This window comes from Saccostrea cucullata, unplaced genomic scaffold (genome assembly GCF_032062105.1).
Source record: "Saccostrea cucullata isolate Sc308-1 unplaced genomic scaffold, CSIRO_AGI_Scuc_v1 ctg7612, whole genome shotgun sequence".
NCBI classification, from domain to species: domain Eukaryota; kingdom Metazoa; phylum Mollusca; class Bivalvia; order Ostreida; family Ostreidae; genus Saccostrea; species Saccostrea cuccullata.
The window spans coordinates 1,143-19,358 of NW_026927294.1; the positions used below are offsets into that span (position 1 = coordinate 1,143).

General features: G+C 32.1%; 2 protein-coding genes across 3 annotated transcripts; one reads left to right on the top strand and one right to left on the bottom strand.

The window, feature by feature from the left end:
• Positions 1-827: 827 nt before the first annotated feature.
• Positions 828-3,518, bottom strand: LOC134273975 (macrophage migration inhibitory factor homolog). Its single transcript, XM_062756201.1, has 3 exons — positions 3,379-3,518; positions 1,225-1,391; positions 828-1,012 (listed from the first exon to the last, which is right to left on the bottom strand). Exons 1-3 carry the CDS (start codon positions 3,484-3,486, stop codon positions 946-948), a joined length of 342 nt encoding a protein of 113 aa, XP_062612185.1. The 5' UTR covers positions 3,487-3,518; the 3' UTR covers positions 828-945.
• Positions 3,519-3,702: 184 nt separating this feature from the next.
• On the top strand, positions 3,703-16,849 carry LOC134273976 (transmembrane protein 134-like). 2 transcript variants are annotated; one of them, XM_062756202.1, is made up of 7 exons: positions 3,703-3,895; positions 7,393-7,448; positions 9,269-9,358; positions 13,928-14,004; positions 14,363-14,407; positions 14,806-14,859; positions 15,393-16,849. In XM_062756202.1, the coding sequence occupies exons 1-7, from the start codon at positions 3,725-3,727 to the stop codon at positions 15,473-15,475; spliced, it is 576 nt and encodes a 191-aa protein (XP_062612186.1). In that variant the 5' UTR covers positions 3,703-3,724; the 3' UTR covers positions 15,476-16,849. The 2 variants fall into 2 exon arrangements, with proteins under 2 accessions (XP_062612186.1, XP_062612187.1); XM_062756203.1 differs by lacking the exon at positions 9,269-9,358.
• The last annotated feature ends 1,367 nt before the right edge of the window (positions 16,850-18,216 follow it).

Sequence of the window (18,216 nt, forward strand, 5' to 3'; positions counted from 1 at the left end):
CAATGCAACCCGGAATTAAAAATTTCATGCACAGAAAAAAAATGTATAAATGTATAAATTTTCGACCTGAACCTTTGAACTTAAAATCAAAAGATGCTTCTTTAGGCCGTAGGAATATGTTATATAAAATTTGATTGCAAAAACTCAAAGGCTTCTCGATATATAGAAAAGAAATGAAAGTTTTACCGACAGATAGACAGACAGACTGACACTGTTGAAAGCGGGGGACAATAAAGGGGCGGAACAGGTACCCATGGGAATTCTGTTAGATTTTTGGAACAGCTGATCTCCAAAAATTTAAATTGATATTGTAAATCAGAAACTCGGGCATCCCCCCCCCCCCCCCCCCCCCCCGCTTTCACTATTTCGGTTTGTCTGTCTGACTGGCTATATGTAATCTTTGATTACGATATGGACTTCCATTATTTTCCATTAAAAAGTTATTGATCTGATATAAATTTTATGCTTTCACTGCAAATGGCCTTGAACTTACAATATTGGTCTTGGGAATTATTATGCTATATATTCTCATTAATAATCTTTCTTTGAAGTTCATTGTGTTGAGACATGACTCATTGAGCCTTTGAGCTTCAGTGACCTATATAAGACTTTCTTCATTGTACAAATTAATACTGAAAAAAGTGCTCTACAATAAAAATAGTTAGAGAGTTAATTTGCAGACAAAATTTATCAATGTAGAAATGGACAGCGATAGCTATAACCATCACAGTATCCTCCCTACCCCCCTTAAAAAATGTATTATGTTTTAAAAACATTTTCAGTGATTCCCATAAAATACAAAGATTTTTTTTTTTTTTAATGTTAGGTTTTTATTGAATTAATGGCATCTAAATATTGCACTATAAAGCAGATTAAATTCCTCCTTCATAATCATCATGTCAAGTCCATATTTCACTGTTTGTAATTTGACAGCACAATTACTCCTCATGCAAAGGTTTTTCCATTAAATGAAATATCTTCTCTTCTCTCATTTGTAAAGGTGATCATAAACCTGTAGATATAGTAGATAAATCAGCTTGAGTATAACCTCTTTCCTTTATATTGTACAACTTTTTTAATATTCAATAGCTGGATTTGTACATATATACTGAAGAAAATTCTTTATACATTTCAATAATTAAGAGTTCAAATCAAATTTCATATCAATATGATTCGTACTCTTAAATTAAAGCAGTATATACCATTGTAAATCATTCTTTTTACCTGTCCTTTGGGATGTTGAGTGTTCTTTCCACAAACTCAGTAATGTTTACAGCATGTTCTTTATTTTTTGCTCCATCTGTGATGTTTTTCAACTCTACACTTGCACATGGATCATCAGAATTTCCCATACTCATCATCTGGTCAGCATTTACTCGTACAGTAATATACTACAAACAATGTAAGTTTTACTTAAAATTTTTTTCAGCCAATGTTACCAATGGTAATCAATGGTACACCAATGGAGCCATTGTTAATATTTGTGAGTTTCCTACCAATTGAACCCTAAAACTTGTTCAGAGTACATTATATGGATCCAATGGTACCAACGGTACAAATTGTGATGGTATCACTAGAAATAGTCTGAACACACAATTGGTTGCGTCTTCAGGGACCAAAGAACTGGAAGGGGGAGTGTGGCAGCCAAGTTTACCAGAAATTTTTTACATGATAACAAATATTGTGTCTGAGATATGAGAAAATGAAAGTAAATGCTATAACCGCTGTTTGGATTATTTTTCCAGATTCGATTCTGCTTACATAATTTGGGAGCCCTTCTGTATTGTTTACTTTTGCTTATTTGGATGCATATTAGTTAGAAAACTCTATAGGGTCTCGGGACGAGAAAGACTATTAGGCCTACTGTTACGTGAGCAAGTGATGATGTGTAGTAGTAGCCGACAGGCTTTCGCCTACATCCACGAAATGTTGTCGCGCCATATCGCGCCGGTGGTTTCGCCCCCTTTTATCTACAGGTATCTACAGGTAAGATCCAAAGACTCCCCCCGATTACCTGTAATTATATAACCTAGTAGCTTTTAATTAATAGCAAGCCCTACGTCCATTAAGGCAAAAAGGCAAATGCCTACACAAAATTTGGGGCAAAAAGTCAAGCTTTTTTTAAAAATAAAATTAATGTAATAAATTAATTTTTATCCAGTACATATATATTTTTTTATAGTTGTAAAACATAATTTACAGTCTTGTTTCTTTTAGTGGTGTTAACAGTCAAACTGAGTACCCCATACAAAGATGTCATGGGACATTCCTGCAATCTTTGACAAATTAAGAAAAATTGAGTTTCTCACAACAAAGTGGAAATCCTTTGATGTTTTATAATCCCAATTAACCAAGTTACCGTAGTATAATGATGAATACGACATTTCCAAATTTTGGCCAAAAAATGCTTAAAAAATTCTTTCAACTTCAATGTACATTGAGGTGACATATATCTTGGGCAATTTTACAAGATTTTAGTTTCTATGCAAATAAATAACTATAACAAGCATCAATTTTTTTGTTTTAATTAAGAATTTTCTTCTTTCAAAAGTGCTAATTTTGCGTCTATTTTTCAAAATTTTCTCGGGGGAGGTCCCCCAAACCCCCCTGGCAGGAGGGGTTATCCCCTCCCGCACCTATCCCCTTTCGGCTCTTCGCGCCTCAGTGAAGCCTGCAGCTTCATTTTTTAATGCCTACACATATATTTGATGCACGCTACGCCACTGCAAGCGCTAATGTCGTGTTATGTTAGACAATTATCCCATTTTGTAGTAACATTTTTATGACTATTTGATCAAATTTGATCGTTTAATTTTGAATAATTTAGGATTGGATGTAAAAATATAATATTTATTTCTGTTGAAATATAATATTTATTTCACAAATCCCATTTTGTATTAATATATTTAGTGAGGCCATTTTTAGCCAAATTATGACTATTTGAACAGATTTGATCGTCTAATTTGGAATAATTTAGGACTGGATATTAAAATATATTTATTTATTTCACAAATAGCGTTGATTTTTCAATGAAGGCTGTCATTAATTGTTTCAGTTTATTTACAATATATTATGTATAACAAGGAAACTTACAGACACATTGATCAGTAATTAGAAAATGCCTAGAAGCACTCATACAGACAGAAATTCTTTAAAACTTCAAAGCTTATATATAATATACATGCGGGGCGAATCCACTCGGCGCGAACAAGTGATTGGAGCGAAACCACTCGGCGCGAACACGTAATTGGAGCGAAACCACCCGCATTCTGTCCACTTATCTAAAGAGAATAGTTAGACAGTGTTAGAGTTAGGCATTTACTGACTTAGCAGTGCTTGCAAATATATTTAATGAAGAATGACAACATGACAACATACATTTTCGGCTTTTCCCAATTCTTTTGAAATAAAAGCACAGGCTTGTTGAAGGAAATCCTTCGGAATTTTGTCTTTTGGCAAGTTGGTGTACACAACAAAATTCGGCATGATTCTAACTCAAACTGGTGGAAGTTATTGTCGCTTATATCAATGTTTTTTTTTTTCGCATAATTAGAAAATTCACCGTTTGTGACTTCAAACATGAATATTTATTAATAAATAATTAATCTAATATTTTTTTATGATTCACTGTGTATATATTTTAAACATATCTATCTATTTTTATTTCATGTATTTTATTTTAAATGATATAAGGGACAAATATGGTTGGAGATGTCAATAATCAATGCCCGTCAAGATGAGTAAAGATAAATTTAACATTGAGGATGCATTTGAATCAGACGAAGATGAAAAGATTCGAGTTTATGGTTCAACAAAGCAAACGCCAATTAAAGCTCCGAAAAGCCGAGAAAAAATAAGCTCAACGTCCGATGAAATACCCTTGACAGAGTGTCAGGTAAATGAACCCTATATAATGCATTGTTTATATTAGTAACTTACTGGAGCCTCAAAAGGCCTTATTGTATCTAAAGTGGCTGATAATTGATCGAATGACGTAGTTTAATATTATAAATTTAGTTTTATTCATAAATTAAGGTAAATATTCATAGAATAAGAGAGTCTTGAAAATGTGCATATGTTCAAATATATTATGTCATTGTTTATACTATCTCTTGTGATAAGAGAATATTCAGTAGATTAGAAGCACCCTACACTTTTTGGGAGCTAGCTGCTATATTTAATCTAGCCCTCTCTATTTGCTTTTAATTCCATATTTGATTGGAGAGAGCTACAATTAATCACAGCGCATCTCTGTGATGGTGCAAATATATTTTTTGTCCCCCGCTGAAAGTGGGGGATATTAATTTGAATTATTTCAGTCTGTCTGTCTGTCCATCCATCTGAAGTTCCATCTGTCTGTCCATCTGTCAATCCATCTGTAGTTCTGTCTGTCTGTAATGCTTTAATTTGTTTCCACACAGTATCTTGGGAAGCCTTTGAGTTTTTGCAATGAAATTCTACTCCGTATGGCCTAAAGAAGATCCCAATTGATTTTGAGGTCAAAAGGTCAAGATCATATATGAAAAAGATTCTGTTTGTTTTAAAACTTTTGTTTCCATCTGATATCTCAAGAGATCTTTGAGTTGCAATGATGTTTTACATTTTATACCACAATCCATATGGCTTAAAGAAGATCCCTATTTATTTTGAGATCAAAAAGGTCAAGGTCATAAACTCATACATTTTGTGTGTGTGTAAAACTTTCATTTCGAGGCAATATCTCAAGATACTTTTGAGTTTTTACAATTAAATTGTTATGTGTACTTTGATGAAACTAAGTAGGTTTGGCATCTGAAATGAAGATATTATGATGTATGGCATGTACAGAATATTTTTATTGTGTGAAAAATACTTTATAGCTTCATATATGTATACACATTTAAAGAATAAGCAGTCAAATCTTCATATCCATATTGGCATTTTTATTTGCTTCAATACATAATTTAATTCTGCAAATTGGGGGAAGGGGGAATCACCCCCCCCCCCCAATCTGAGCATCCTCCTCTTTTTTTCTTCAGCGGGGGACACAGATTCTCTGAATTAGCTTGTTCAAATAGCCATTCACTGCTAATCTTAGCCGAAATCTGTGTGGGAGTGAGTTACCCCACACTTGCACCATTATGGAGATCCTTAAAGGAGTTGACCAAATCCAAACTGTTTGCTTGTAACAATTAGGCCAAAAGCAAAAGTTCATATTGAGGGTTAAATTTGGTGGAATGCATTTTAAATGCAAGAGACCTAGTCAGTAGATTCTGTTTTTTGTACTTTCTATTATGACAAACATATCTTTTTTCTAGAATCCATGTTTTCTATGAACATCCCAACATTTTGTTGTAGATTTCATTCACAGGCACTACAGATTTAACTTGGTATGCCGATTCTTTTATCAAGGAATGCTTCATTCATATTTGTTGTTCTTGCTTATTTTGAGGAATAGAATTATGTAATAATATGATAGGAATTTACGGAAGCCAGTTGGTGCCAGGTAGAAAAACTGAATAAGTTTCTGACATCTGGCTTCCGCCTGATAACTTATCTGGCAGCTGCCAAATAATTATTTCACAGCCACCAAAAAATTATTCGTTTCCGCAAAATAAGTTTCAGGGAGATGCCAGTTATTTATGTGGTGTCAGCCAGAAACTTATATGGCGGTCACCAGATAAAATATATTTTTCTAACTGGCACTAGGGCTTCCATAGGAAATTGATTGGAAATGAAAAGAGAACAGCTGTTACATGAAATGACTTCAAGTTAAGAACTGTATGTGACTATTCCAATATGACACTATTTTAAAAATATGCCCAACAAACTATAAAAGGGAATTTAAGGTTTTTCGGATGAAGGGCAAAATTATCTTACTTGGGGAGATTATTAGGAAATAGTTAGGTAGTTAGTGAGATCATTTAAAAATTTTCCTCTCAAGAACCACTGGACCAGAAAAAAAGGAAACTTATATGAAATCCTTCTAAGGTAGTGGGGAGTAAAGTAAATTCAAATCATAAACCTCAAGGGTAGGTTGTGCCACTATGGCTGAACATTTTTTCTATGCCCTCTTCGAAGAAGGGAGGGCATATTACTTTGCTGCTGTCTGTCGGTCCACCATCAGTTTCCATTTATTTTCTTTGGAGAGGTTTCACAAAATGAAATGAAATTTAGTATACAGATTTATCATAGGAATATCTAGGTCAACTTATGTTTTGGATACGATTGAGCCATTTTGGACAAAGTTATGCCCCTTGGACTCAGAAAAATTCCAATTATTTGCAGTTTCTGTTCATTTTCTTTGCAGAGGTTGCACATACATGTATTGAAATGAAATTTGGTATACAGATTTATCATAAAATTATCTAGGCCAAGGTTTGTTATGGGTATGATCGGCCTTTTTTGACAGAGTTATGCCTCTTGAACTTAGAAAAATTCCAATTATATGCAGTTTCCATTCATTTTCTTTGCAGATGTTTCACATATTGAAATCAAATTTGGTATGCATATTTATCATAAGAATATCTAGGTCAAGTTTTGTATTGGGTATGACTGAGCCTTTTTTGACAGAGTTATACCCCTTGGACTTAGAAAAATTCCAATTATATGCAGTTTCCATTCATTTTCTTTGCAGAGGTTGCACATACATGTATTAAAATGAAATATGGTAAACAGATTTATAAAAATATCTAAGTCATCTTATGTTTTGGGTACAATCGAGCCATTTTGGACAGAGTTATGCCCTTTGGACTTAGAAAAATTCCAATTATTTGCAGTTTCCATTCATTTTCTTTGCAGAGGTTGCACATATTGAAATGAAATTTGGTATACAGATTTATCATAAAATTTCTAAGTCAAATTCTGTTTTGGGTAGGGTCATGCCTTTTTGACAGAGTTATGCCCCTTGGGCTCAGAAAAATTTCAGTTATTTGGAGGAGGGGAGGTCATCAGTGTTTTACAAATATCTCATGTTTAATTATATATGGGAAATATCTTTAGAAATTAATGTTCTCAAGAACAGCAAAGCCATGCTAAGTCATAATAAACTCATTTTCATATGGAAGCACCTAGAGGAATCGTAGATTCAAGTTTGTTCAAATCATGAACCTCATGCAGTTAAAGGATGTGGCCATCATTGGTATATGTATATATAAGAAAATCTTTAGAATTGTCTCTCAAGAACAACAAACCCATATTACTTAAGAATAACAAGCCCTAGGTATAAAAAGGTAGAATTTTAAAAATCTTCTCCAAGACAACAAAGCCATGATCAGTCATATTTAAATTATATGGAAGCATCATCAGGTAGTGTAGATTCAAAGGTATAAAGTTACCTAGATGAGCTATGTGACCCATGGGCCTCTGGCTAATTTAATGATGTTTAATGCAGTGATGTAATTTCTGTTTTAGTATGATGGGCAGGGCTACAGTGAGCAACAGCTGATGGGAAGCAGCCAAAAGCAAGGGTAGGTAGTAAACAGAAGGAAAAGATGCTAAAATTTACATATCATTAATGTGTTCTGGTAAAGGGAGTTTAGAAAGCCAAAAGCAGGTGTGAGACCATAGTGTAGCTAACTAATCTGAGAAACTTTAGCTCAGCTATTAGGTGAGATACAGTACTGGTTTGTAGTTTTGTAGGTGGAAATGCATGAGAATTGTTACTGCTAATAATGTTAGGGATGTTTTTGACTAATTCAACTGCTTCAGCCTCATTACTGTTATTGAGACAACATTTAGTTACTGGCTGTTACCTATATATAACGTAATGCGGTACATTAGTGCCTGAAGGAGACAGATAGGATGTGCATTATTGGAAACAGAAATGAGTTCATAAAACACACACCGAAAGAGAGCAGACATAAACTAACAGAGACAAATTACTCTGAAAGGGATAATACGTCATAAACTGGCCTTAGGCTATTGTGACGAGGAAAGTAATACAAAGCACTGATTGAACGTAATGAGAGTTTGTTTTTATTATCACCCAATAATGAAGAAACGTGGGCTCCCTGAGCGGAGGATGAAGAAGGTAGTGATGTTCTATAGGGAGGAGGCCTGTATATCGTTATAGTCATGTAGTTATTGTGGATTTATGGAAACCAGCTGATGTATGGGGGGTTAACATCTTAATATTGAAGTTATTAGTTAATAAGCATGGAGGACTCTTCATTAAAATTCTGAATGAGTCTTAAAATGTCATTGTTTGAATATCACATCATGGAAATTAATCTGAAATCAAGCAACAAAATGTAAGTAGTCTATTTGACTTTCTGATTTTGATAGTTTGTTTGGTAATTATTTAGCTCACATACAATGACTTTCAAGAAAATCTATGCCTGCAAAAATAAAGATGCATCTGTTGACATTTCAGTTTTAAAAATGGAAGACATACTTTTGTATTTGGTATAGTTCGATCAGAAAATTAAGTCATAAATTGCTGCTGACTGATATTTGGTAAAAGGGGCCAGGATTAAGGAATTGACGAACACTGTTACACTTTATTGACCAGAAATTTATTTCACAAATAACAAAATTATGTATATAATAGGGTAAATTTAGATTTGGTCTATGGCTTAGGAATTGAGCTGTTTCATAGGTTGATATTCAGAAATTTTATGAGATTTTAAAAATATACATCTATAAAAGGGATCTCTCAGCAAGGGTTGAAATCAAATTAAAAAAAAAAAGAATGGCAAATCAGCATATTTAAAGATGTCTTTATTTTATCCATAAGAAGTTGTGTTGATATCCATTAAAACATAAGAGAATAAACTAACATTCTACAGACAAAGTGGTGCAAGAGGTAGATGGAATTGACAATAAACTTTTTACAGAGCTTAGTTATGAATAATTTCATTTAGATATACCAAAAACTTTCTAGCAATTAGCTGTGGATGCAACTCAAGATACATGTAATGATGTTTAAGGTTCAGTGACTCTCTGATAAGCTCTCATTTAGAAAAAAAGAAAGACTTTTTCCTTTAAAAAATATCATTAGCTTATATAAAAGGTATGCTGAAATTGTGTGCATTTTACTTATAAAATTATTTAGTTTACTGTGTAAAAAAAAAAAAAATGCTGTGCTATAGCCATAAAAAAAATTGAAAAGCTAAAGAGAAGAATGATGAACCTTAATGCTAATATTAGTTTTGAATTTTAACAATAGTTTGATGCATTTCCATGCATTTCTTCTTGAAACGTTTTATCATGTTTATTTGTTGTGCTTTTATTTATGCATGCTTGGTGGAGGGCGTTTTCACTTTTACTAACCTGGTTATATTTCCAGTCATCCGCTGGTGGGGGCACCTGTTATCACTGATCCCAGTGGCTGGTCGGGGGAGACTGTTATAGCCTCCAGTTCTGCCAAGGAACCACGGTATAATCATCATAGAAGTTTACACTAAGCTAAATCACTACACATGGTCTTATTTTTTTTTTGTTTATCTCAAAGATTTTTAAATGCAGAAAAATTATTCATACAACCAATAATTTACCAGTGTCTATGAGCACAGTAAAACTTGGTTTCATTGTATGTTTACTTTGAAGTGATTTTCATTTTCTTTAGTTTTAAATGTGTATTGTAAAGGTATCTGATAAATTGTATTACATCGATAACAAATGTTCATACCTGGCTCTTACCTGTAAGCTGACAGTGTTAATTATATTTTCAATGAAGTATTCATAAATTACTAAAAATACAAAAAAAGATTACAACATTATTATCAATAAAGGTAATGAAATATGAATTCTATAGAAATAAGCAGATGTATGTGTACAGTTTGGAGACTGAGATACAGGTATAGTCAGACAATGCAAAAGGAATTCACTAATTGATAAAAGTTTTATGCAGCATGCCACTAAAATACTTGTTGCACTCAAAAATGTACGAGGGTTGTCCATAAAGTTCGTGGACAACATTGATAATTACTGACAAACATTGTTAAAATATATGAAACTATTATTTTCATTAAATTCATGTTTCATTTTATTAACATGCAAGTTTTCAACAAAAACAAAGCACAAATAGTTATATTTTTATTAGATTAAAAAAAGACATACACTAATACCCGGAGCATTAAAATGAAAATTCTTGACGTTATCCGACGTTAAAAGCATAACGAGTACATGTAACTTTTCTCAACATAGTCACTGTTTGACTCAATACATTTCTTATGTCGCTTTAACCACTCGTAAATATGTGCACAAAATGTTCAGGTTTCACACGTAAAATAATATTTAACAATGCCTGTCTCAAAGCCTGTAATCATCCAACCTTTGTCCACTGTCCGTGTAAAACAATTTTATTTGCAGAAATACGGTAAAGTCACGTTATGAAAGTCATTTTTACAGCACTGCAATCTCGGAATGAGGGTTTTCCTTCACGCATGTAATCCTATAAACTGTTCCTTCCGTCCAAAAATATTATATGCCACTTAAATACTAATGTATGGCTTCTTTTACTATGTTTTCCCGATTGTTTACAAAATGTATTGGTCTCTGTAGGTGTTTATCCGATGTCTACGCAGAATTTTATCACTGCTTACTGCTCCACCTATTCCGAAAACGTCCCTTTTTGGAGCAATTCCAATCTGTCTTAATAAGTTCTTACTTTGATTGCTCAGCCATTTTACAACTTTAAATGTTCAAATTTTGCATATTTTGCATGATAGCATCTGTCAACCTCATAATGTAAAAGTCATCCAGAATTCCGCAGAATTTTATAAAATAAAAATGAAATTTATAAAGTGATACATAATTTTCTAATTAAAATTTTGCGGTGCTCCGGGTCTCCATTCCAAGTCTAATTATGAAGCCATAATTCAAAATAAATATTTGAAATTGAATAAGATTTTACATTTTTCAATTCACATTTAGTAAAGGATTAGAAATATGCTAATAATAAATATCAATGACGCAACTTTTATTTAATTCTTAGCTTGTCCACAGACTTTACGGACAACCCTCGTACATATAGAATGGTAGAGAGAAGTATACGTATATATAGCTTCTTAAGGATCTTAGGTGCATCAAAATATTTCCATAACCTTTGAAGAAAATTAACACATTTTGATATCTTGGTTAGATTGGATTTGTTCTGATTAACACCTTGTTTCTCATATTTTAATATTATAAACAATATGTCTACTGGATTTTATATACATGTTCAACATTTACATCTATTTACACAAAATCATTATTTTATACCTCCACTCCGAAGGAGCGGGGGGTATACTATTTTATCCTTGTATGTCTGTCCGTCCGTCTATCTAGCTGTGTGTTTGTCCACAACAAATTTTCATCCCAGTTTTCTCAGCAACCAACTGAAATTGAAATTTTAAAACAATCTTCTCTAACATATGGTGGGATTCATTTTTGTTCAAATCTGATGTCAACTTCCTGTTTATCTGTATATCTGTCCGTTTCACACATAACAAATTTTCGTCACAGTTTTCTCAGCAACTGCTCTTTGCAGATGCTTGAAATTTTAACACAATCGTCTCTAAGGCATTAGATATGGTTGGATTTTTTTTTGTTCAAATCTGATTTCAGCTTCCTGTTTATCCGTGCATCTGTCAGTTTCATACATAACAAATTTTCGTCGCAGTTTTAATTCTCAGCAACTGCTCATCACAGATGCTTGAAATTTTGACACAATCTTCTCTAAAGCATGGGATATGGTGGATTAATTTTTATTAAAATTCGATGTCAACTTCCTGTTTATCCATGCATCTGTCCATTTCATACATAACAATTTTTGTCGTAGTTTTCTCAGTAATTTCTCATCGCAGATGCTTGAAACATTTCTGATCAAGTGTTTGTTATCAGTCTTTGGATGGTCTGTTCTCCAGTGCAATTGATATTAGACCTAGAGAAGTGCAGTACTGCTCTTTTGCAGGGCCATTAAATTACCGGTAATAATGATCTGTGAAGTTTTTATTTGTAGACAATGTAATAATGTTTATTTTATGATTACTAGCTGTTACATCACATCTCACCAGACTGCATCAATTTGCCCAGCAAAAGAGCCTGCACTACGTATCACATCCAGCTATCATTAAACAGTTATTTCTCAACATTATTTCTTTACAAATACAAAAACAAAACTGCACTGGAGAACAGACCATCCAAAGTGCATGTGAAAAGTAGATAACAACAACAGAACAATGACAGCCAGATAACAACCTTGATCAGAAATATTCTCCTATAGCATAAAATGAGTATATAAAGGATATTTTACCTGAGTTGTGTTTTTTTTTCAATTATCCTTAATGCTTTGGTAAGGGGATAAAAACAAACAATTCGGAAAAAATCATATTTAATAATACAATTACAATTTTGTAATGAATCGTTTTTGTAAGATTTAAGTTTATATCAACAACAAAAACTATCAGTATTATTTTGAGGTGGCACATTTAATCCAAATTACATACCAGTACCTCAATGCATCAGTAAACTGTTTGAAGTTTGATAAAAAAAAAATGAAAAAGTTCCCCCCCCCCCAAGATCTTTAATTTGAGACCTTGATAGTTTGTTATGCTTATAGACAATACAATGTACCAATAATTTGTTTTCTTTATGTAGAATATATAGTTTTGTAATCTATATTATGTTGCATTGCAGTATCCTTTGTTTTTTAGTGTGTATTGGTAAATGTTCAATGGCCACAATGCTCAGGTCTAAGTACTCAGTAATCATTATTAAAACTTATTTTGTGAACTGAAAATTCAAACTGAGAATTAAAATTGAAATGATGGTTTGAGGCACAAAAAGTTTCCTGCTGGGGCAAAAGTGGGACAAGTCTATCAAAATAAGTATCAGAGAGCTATGTAATAGAGATGTAGTAAAATCAATTTTTGAAATGTTAATTAATGTTAGCATTTCAGATATTCGCTAAAATATATAATTGTATTGGTATTGTAAAGAAATAATGTTGAGAAATAACTGTTTCATGATAACTGGATGTGGTACAAACTGCAGGCTCTTTTGCCGGACAAATTGATGCAGCATTCATTTCTTAAGTCCTACTTTTGCCCCATTCTCACTATGTGGAGGTGAAAGAGGATTTAAAGCACGAATCCTATTAATTTAATTGAAAATCAGCACTATAATTCAAAAGCAAACTTTTTTAAAGTCAAAGTAAAACTGTAATAAAATTTATAAAATCATCAATGCAAAATTGTTGCATATCAGTTGTAGCCCAAACTGATGAGCACTGCTGGAGAACACAACTCCAAATACAAACAGTTAAACACGCTCATAGCAAGAAATCTTATAATGAATTGATGCTTATAGCGAAGAAATTTTCATTCTACATACTGTGCAGCTAACGGATATAATGAATTATGCTTATGATGAAGCAAAATCATTCATCCCTGGCACTTTTTCTCATTTAAGTGTGTTTTACTGTATATAGATACGTCTGGACTTCTGGAGCAGTAGGAAACCTTTTGTGCCTCAAACCATCATTTCAATTTTAATTCTCATTCAGAATTTTCAGTTCACAAATAAGTTTTAATAATGATTACTGAGTACTTGAGGTGGGCACTGTGTCCAGTAAACATTTACTGGATACAAAGCCAAAAAAAATAGAGGATCTTGTAATGCAGCATAATATAGGTTCAATGCGTAACAATGTGTTGTACTTGAGGAAAACAAATTACCGGTATATTGTATTGTCTGTAAGTTAAACCAACTATGAAGGTCTCAAATTAAAGATCTTTGGTTTGGCTTTTTTTTTTTTTTTCATTGTTTTTATCAAACTTCAAACAGTTTACAGTGAGATCCTAATTTGGATTAAATGTGCCACCTCGAAATAATAATGATAAAAGTTTTTTATGTTAACATAAACTGAAATATAAAAATTTATAACAATACTTGTATTATTAAATTGTAAGTAGAAATTTCAGAAATAGAAATGGAATGTTTATTTTTGATTTTAATATAGCTGGTGGAGACATCCTAAGATCAAAGAGAACTACAAGACAGTATGTGGGGCAGTATCTCTGACTGTTGTGGGAGCAGGTAATTTATTCATATTTCATTGTCCAGTCAATCCTCAGTATAGTATATGCTTAATCCTGTAACTATAGCTTTTCATATCTGACCAGGTTAGGACAACTCATAATGTCTGACATTTTCCCTTCTGTCTCTACTGCCCACCCCCTTTTGCTAAATATAACTCATAATAAAAGGAGAGAAAAATAACTGTAAGGGATGAAGATGTTGGCACTGAAACATGTTATAATTCAATTGATTTTGTGTGGGTCACTTTGTTATAAATTACTCATAATTTATCTTTAAATGAAACCTCACCAGACTTCTCAAGCTCTCTGTTGTTGTTTGGAGTTCCCAGGATTAACTTTGTGTGTTGTATTTTCAGCCCTGTTTTTGGTTGGTGTTGGTATAGTGGCATCTGATGATAGAGGTGAGACTTATTTATTTTATACTGCTGTGTATAATAATGTGTAAAATATAAAAAAGATATCAAACAACACTTTTTCAGTGTTAGTTTTTTTAGCTATGAAAATATTAAAAAAAAAAAAGGAGAAAAGATTGTTATTTTAAAAAGAAAGCATCAGCTGTTTTATTTATGCTGGAATTGCTGTAAATTCCATATAAAACATTGATTAAACATTCAAGATTTGAATTTTTTTCAGATAAAATCCTGATTTATTCCATTTTAGATTTTAACTGTTTCTTTTCCTTTCAAAATTTAAGGACATTCACCAGAGGTTTTCTTTCTGTCAGTAAAAATAAAATTTGAGTAAAAATAAACCAGATTTCTGAATTAATCTTTTATTAATTGTGTATTATTGTATGTAGGTCTTCACTGCTTAGAATTCTTTATTGGAGGAGTGTTGTGTCTTATTCCAGGAGGTAGGTTTTTATCATATATAAAACAGATCATCAAGTCCTCTTAAATATTGTTATAAGTTTTCCATTTCATTTTCCCTCAGAATTGTCAATGCATGTTACATTTCATGTATGCTCACTAAATAAAGATAATTTGAATAATAATTAAAAGAAACATGTATTTAGTAATATATTTTTATGCTAGCAAATGCATTGTATTTTAACGGAGCAATATTTACTCTTTTTTAAATACATTGTAATGTCTAAAGGTGTGGTCACACGATGCGATTTTTCATTCGATTTTCCATCCGATTTTTCCAATCGATGTCATTTCGACTTAAATCGTATCTTGTGACTGCACCTTAAGTGAACATCAATTTGTTGATAGATGTATAAAATGACTGATTGTGTATCAAAGCATGGTATTTCATTGATTTATTAAAAACGTCACATGCACTTCGGAACTGTTAAAGATAGTATTAATATATGTACAACAAATCTCTTAATTGTACTGTATGTATAAATGTATAATTAGACCCTTCTCTATCTCTTTCCAGTTTACCATGTGGTGTACATTATTCTAGCAATAAATGGAGTTGGTGGGTATAATTTGTATAACCTGCCCGTGTTTAATACATAGTAAACACCTCACACCACGTAGAACGGAGAAATCCCTCAGTACAGTAGACAGGGTGATTGGTATGGAAGGTTCAAATGTGTACAATATGTAGATTGTGTAAAATTATATAGAAAAATATGTGTTCACTTTACACTGCAATATCATATTTATTATTTTCTAACTTTAAAATGGGTGTATATTTAATTTTTGAGAATAAGTTTGGAATTTCTTTGTTATTGTATAGATTTTTTTTTACATTTTTATTTTAATATTATTATTATTTGATCACAATATATTACAGTTAAGCATACTTATAGTGAAGTAACAGAGATGAACAATTTTGCCACACACTATTCATTAATATGATTATATCCGTAAAATTCACAATACAATTTAAAACTATGGGCACAGAAAATCACTGCTATAAGAGTATTGTAAATTGATTATAAGGTGTTCACTATAAGGGCATTATACTGCATTACTAGTATTCATATTATGGCATATGCACATACATATATCACTGTATTATACTGACAAACATAACAAAATGTTCATACTAGTGTATTTTTTGTAAGAAAGATTTTTTGAAAGGGTATTAACACAGAGATCAGTGGAGGTCTTTGTGAGAAATATATCTGTGTGGATTGTTTACAAGATTGAGACATACGTGTACAGGACAATTTTAATGTTCTTGAAAACATTTTTACTTTGTAAGACCATTTAGACACCAATTTTGTTATTTACGTCATGTTCATCCCATATACCTGATGTATAGATATGACTTGTGATGGCCATTGTCTGTTCTTAAATCATTTTTTTTAATTTCAAAATGCATTCAGTAATTTTTGCAAATTCACATCCAGAAATACAATATTTGATAGAAAAAAAATACCCAAAAGCAATTGCAGCACATCAAGATGCAAGGTACATTGAGATGTTTGCCACTGTGGAAAAATATCACTGCAGAATTTACTTCAATTTTAGCTTTAACTGAGCAGCATTTTGAATATTAATGTTCATGTATTTGCAATGTTATATTTGTGTTGTTATGAGGTGACATAATTTTTTTCAAATCTGCTGACAGTCCTTTTGTTTTTCCGTGTCTTTTGGTCTTCTTTGCAGATAGTCATAAAATGGTATTTAGACATTCTTTATGAATTTAAAAGGAAGGAGAAATTCAGCATATTTTTTAAAGTTTGTTTTTGTTATACTCATTCATAATCAGCTACATGCCTGAATTGCCTTTGTTATTTTATTAATTTTTTTTTTTGATGGTTGTGAATATTTCAAACACAGATTTACTGGGTTGTCAAAGTATCACATTCTCAGAGTAGAGGGGATTTTTACAGATCAGATTGTATCACAATATATCACTACAAGTATTTCAGTATTTCATATGGTTTAAAGACGTACAACACACTGGGGGAGATAACTCTTGCGATTTCAATTGAACGTTTGACGTGACGTCAAATTTAACGTGAAAAATAAAGCGTCAAAACGACGAGTAAAACGATCCCGATGTATATCAATCATAAAAGAAAATTAGGATATGGGGCTTGGCTGTGATTGTGCGTACCATACTCAATCAATAAGTATATATTTTTTTTAATTAACCCGATTAAACTCCGTAAAAAGCAAGACATAAAATACCATCCCTTAATGTTTATTGCATTTCATTTCATATACAATAAATTGTATTTATTATCAAAGCGCTGCATTTTTTTTATTCTGAAAATTTTATGTTACATTGCCGAAATTCGCAATTGGCTATATAACATTCCGATTAATGATCTTCATTACAATTTGTGCATACATGATATGAATACAATTGTATTGTTTTTCTTCTTTAATTAAATAAAACAACAATAAAAAAAACAAAAAACTTTTTACAATGTAAAATCGATGATGTTCTCAGACCCTTACTGATCAAAGAGGAACAACTCTGAAAATGTAGGAGATGTTTATTTTCCTCCGTTTATTCACGGTTTTCCACAGAATCAGATACATTTACAGCAAGACCTGATAAATCCGAGAATTGAATACTATAGGCCTCATATACACAATGTAAGTATAGAATTGAAAAGAATTGTTCACTAGTACTGAAATTATCTGCATCCTATTGCAGCAAATCGTAACTTTGTCTTTCTGTCAACAATGTCGGTTCGCATTTCCTCGAATCAAAACAAAACGTAGCCTATAAGATTAAAAAAAATATATCAATGTGCGATTTGATATAAATTGAAATAGATGAAGAGTTTAATGTTTGATATTTTGAAGTTTATGTGGACGAATACGGAATTTTCATTTTAACTTTAGAAGCGACGGCATTGAAAGAAATGCGCACAATATCATGAGGGGTGTATGTACATGTACATGTAATGCAAATGTCGATGTATACCCACGGCCACATACTGTCTCGTTTGAAATAATGACATGAAAGAAACTACAATTATTCCATTTATATCACAGGAGAGGTGAACATACACCATTTTTTAATGAATAAAATTAAAGAAATAAAATTAAAAATCAACATATTCAAGTTCAACAAAACTTGAATTCGTATCCAGGTTTCATGTGATATGGAATGCATAACGCATAATGGACTAAACACTAAAATCTTTCAGTAATTTTTTCCTGATACATATAAAAAGAGTAGTCAATATTTTTATTCTGCATTCATGAATTAAAAAACTAATGCATACCTCCGGGATTCTTGACGAAATGCCAGTATATTTGCACTGTAAACGACGTTTCGTCAAACG

Excerpts from the sequence above, each read along its gene's own strand:
- LOC134273976 (XM_062756202.1), top strand. The coding sequence starts at position 3,725 with ATGCCCGTCAAGATGAGTAAAGATAAATTTAACATTGAGGATGCATTT. Across the intron at positions 7,449-9,268 it reads GGAAGCAGCCAAAAGCAAGG|TCATCCGCTGGTGGGGGCAC; the intron begins GTAGGTAGTAAA and ends TTATATTTCCAG. Across the intron at positions 14,408-14,805 it reads AGTGGCATCTGATGATAGAG|GTCTTCACTGCTTAGAATTC; the intron begins GTGAGACTTATT and ends TATTGTATGTAG.
- LOC134273975 (XM_062756201.1), bottom strand. The coding sequence starts at position 3,486 with ATGCCGAATTTTGTTGTGTACACCAACTTGCCAAAAGACAAAATTCCG. Across the intron at positions 1,392-3,378 it reads AATTGGGAAAAGCCGAAAAT|TATATTACTGTACGAGTAAA; the intron begins GTATGTTGTCAT and ends CATTGTTTGTAG. Across the intron at positions 1,013-1,224 it reads CTCAACATCCCAAAGGACAG|GTTTATGATCACCTTTACAA; the intron begins GTAAAAAGAATG and ends CTATATCTACAG.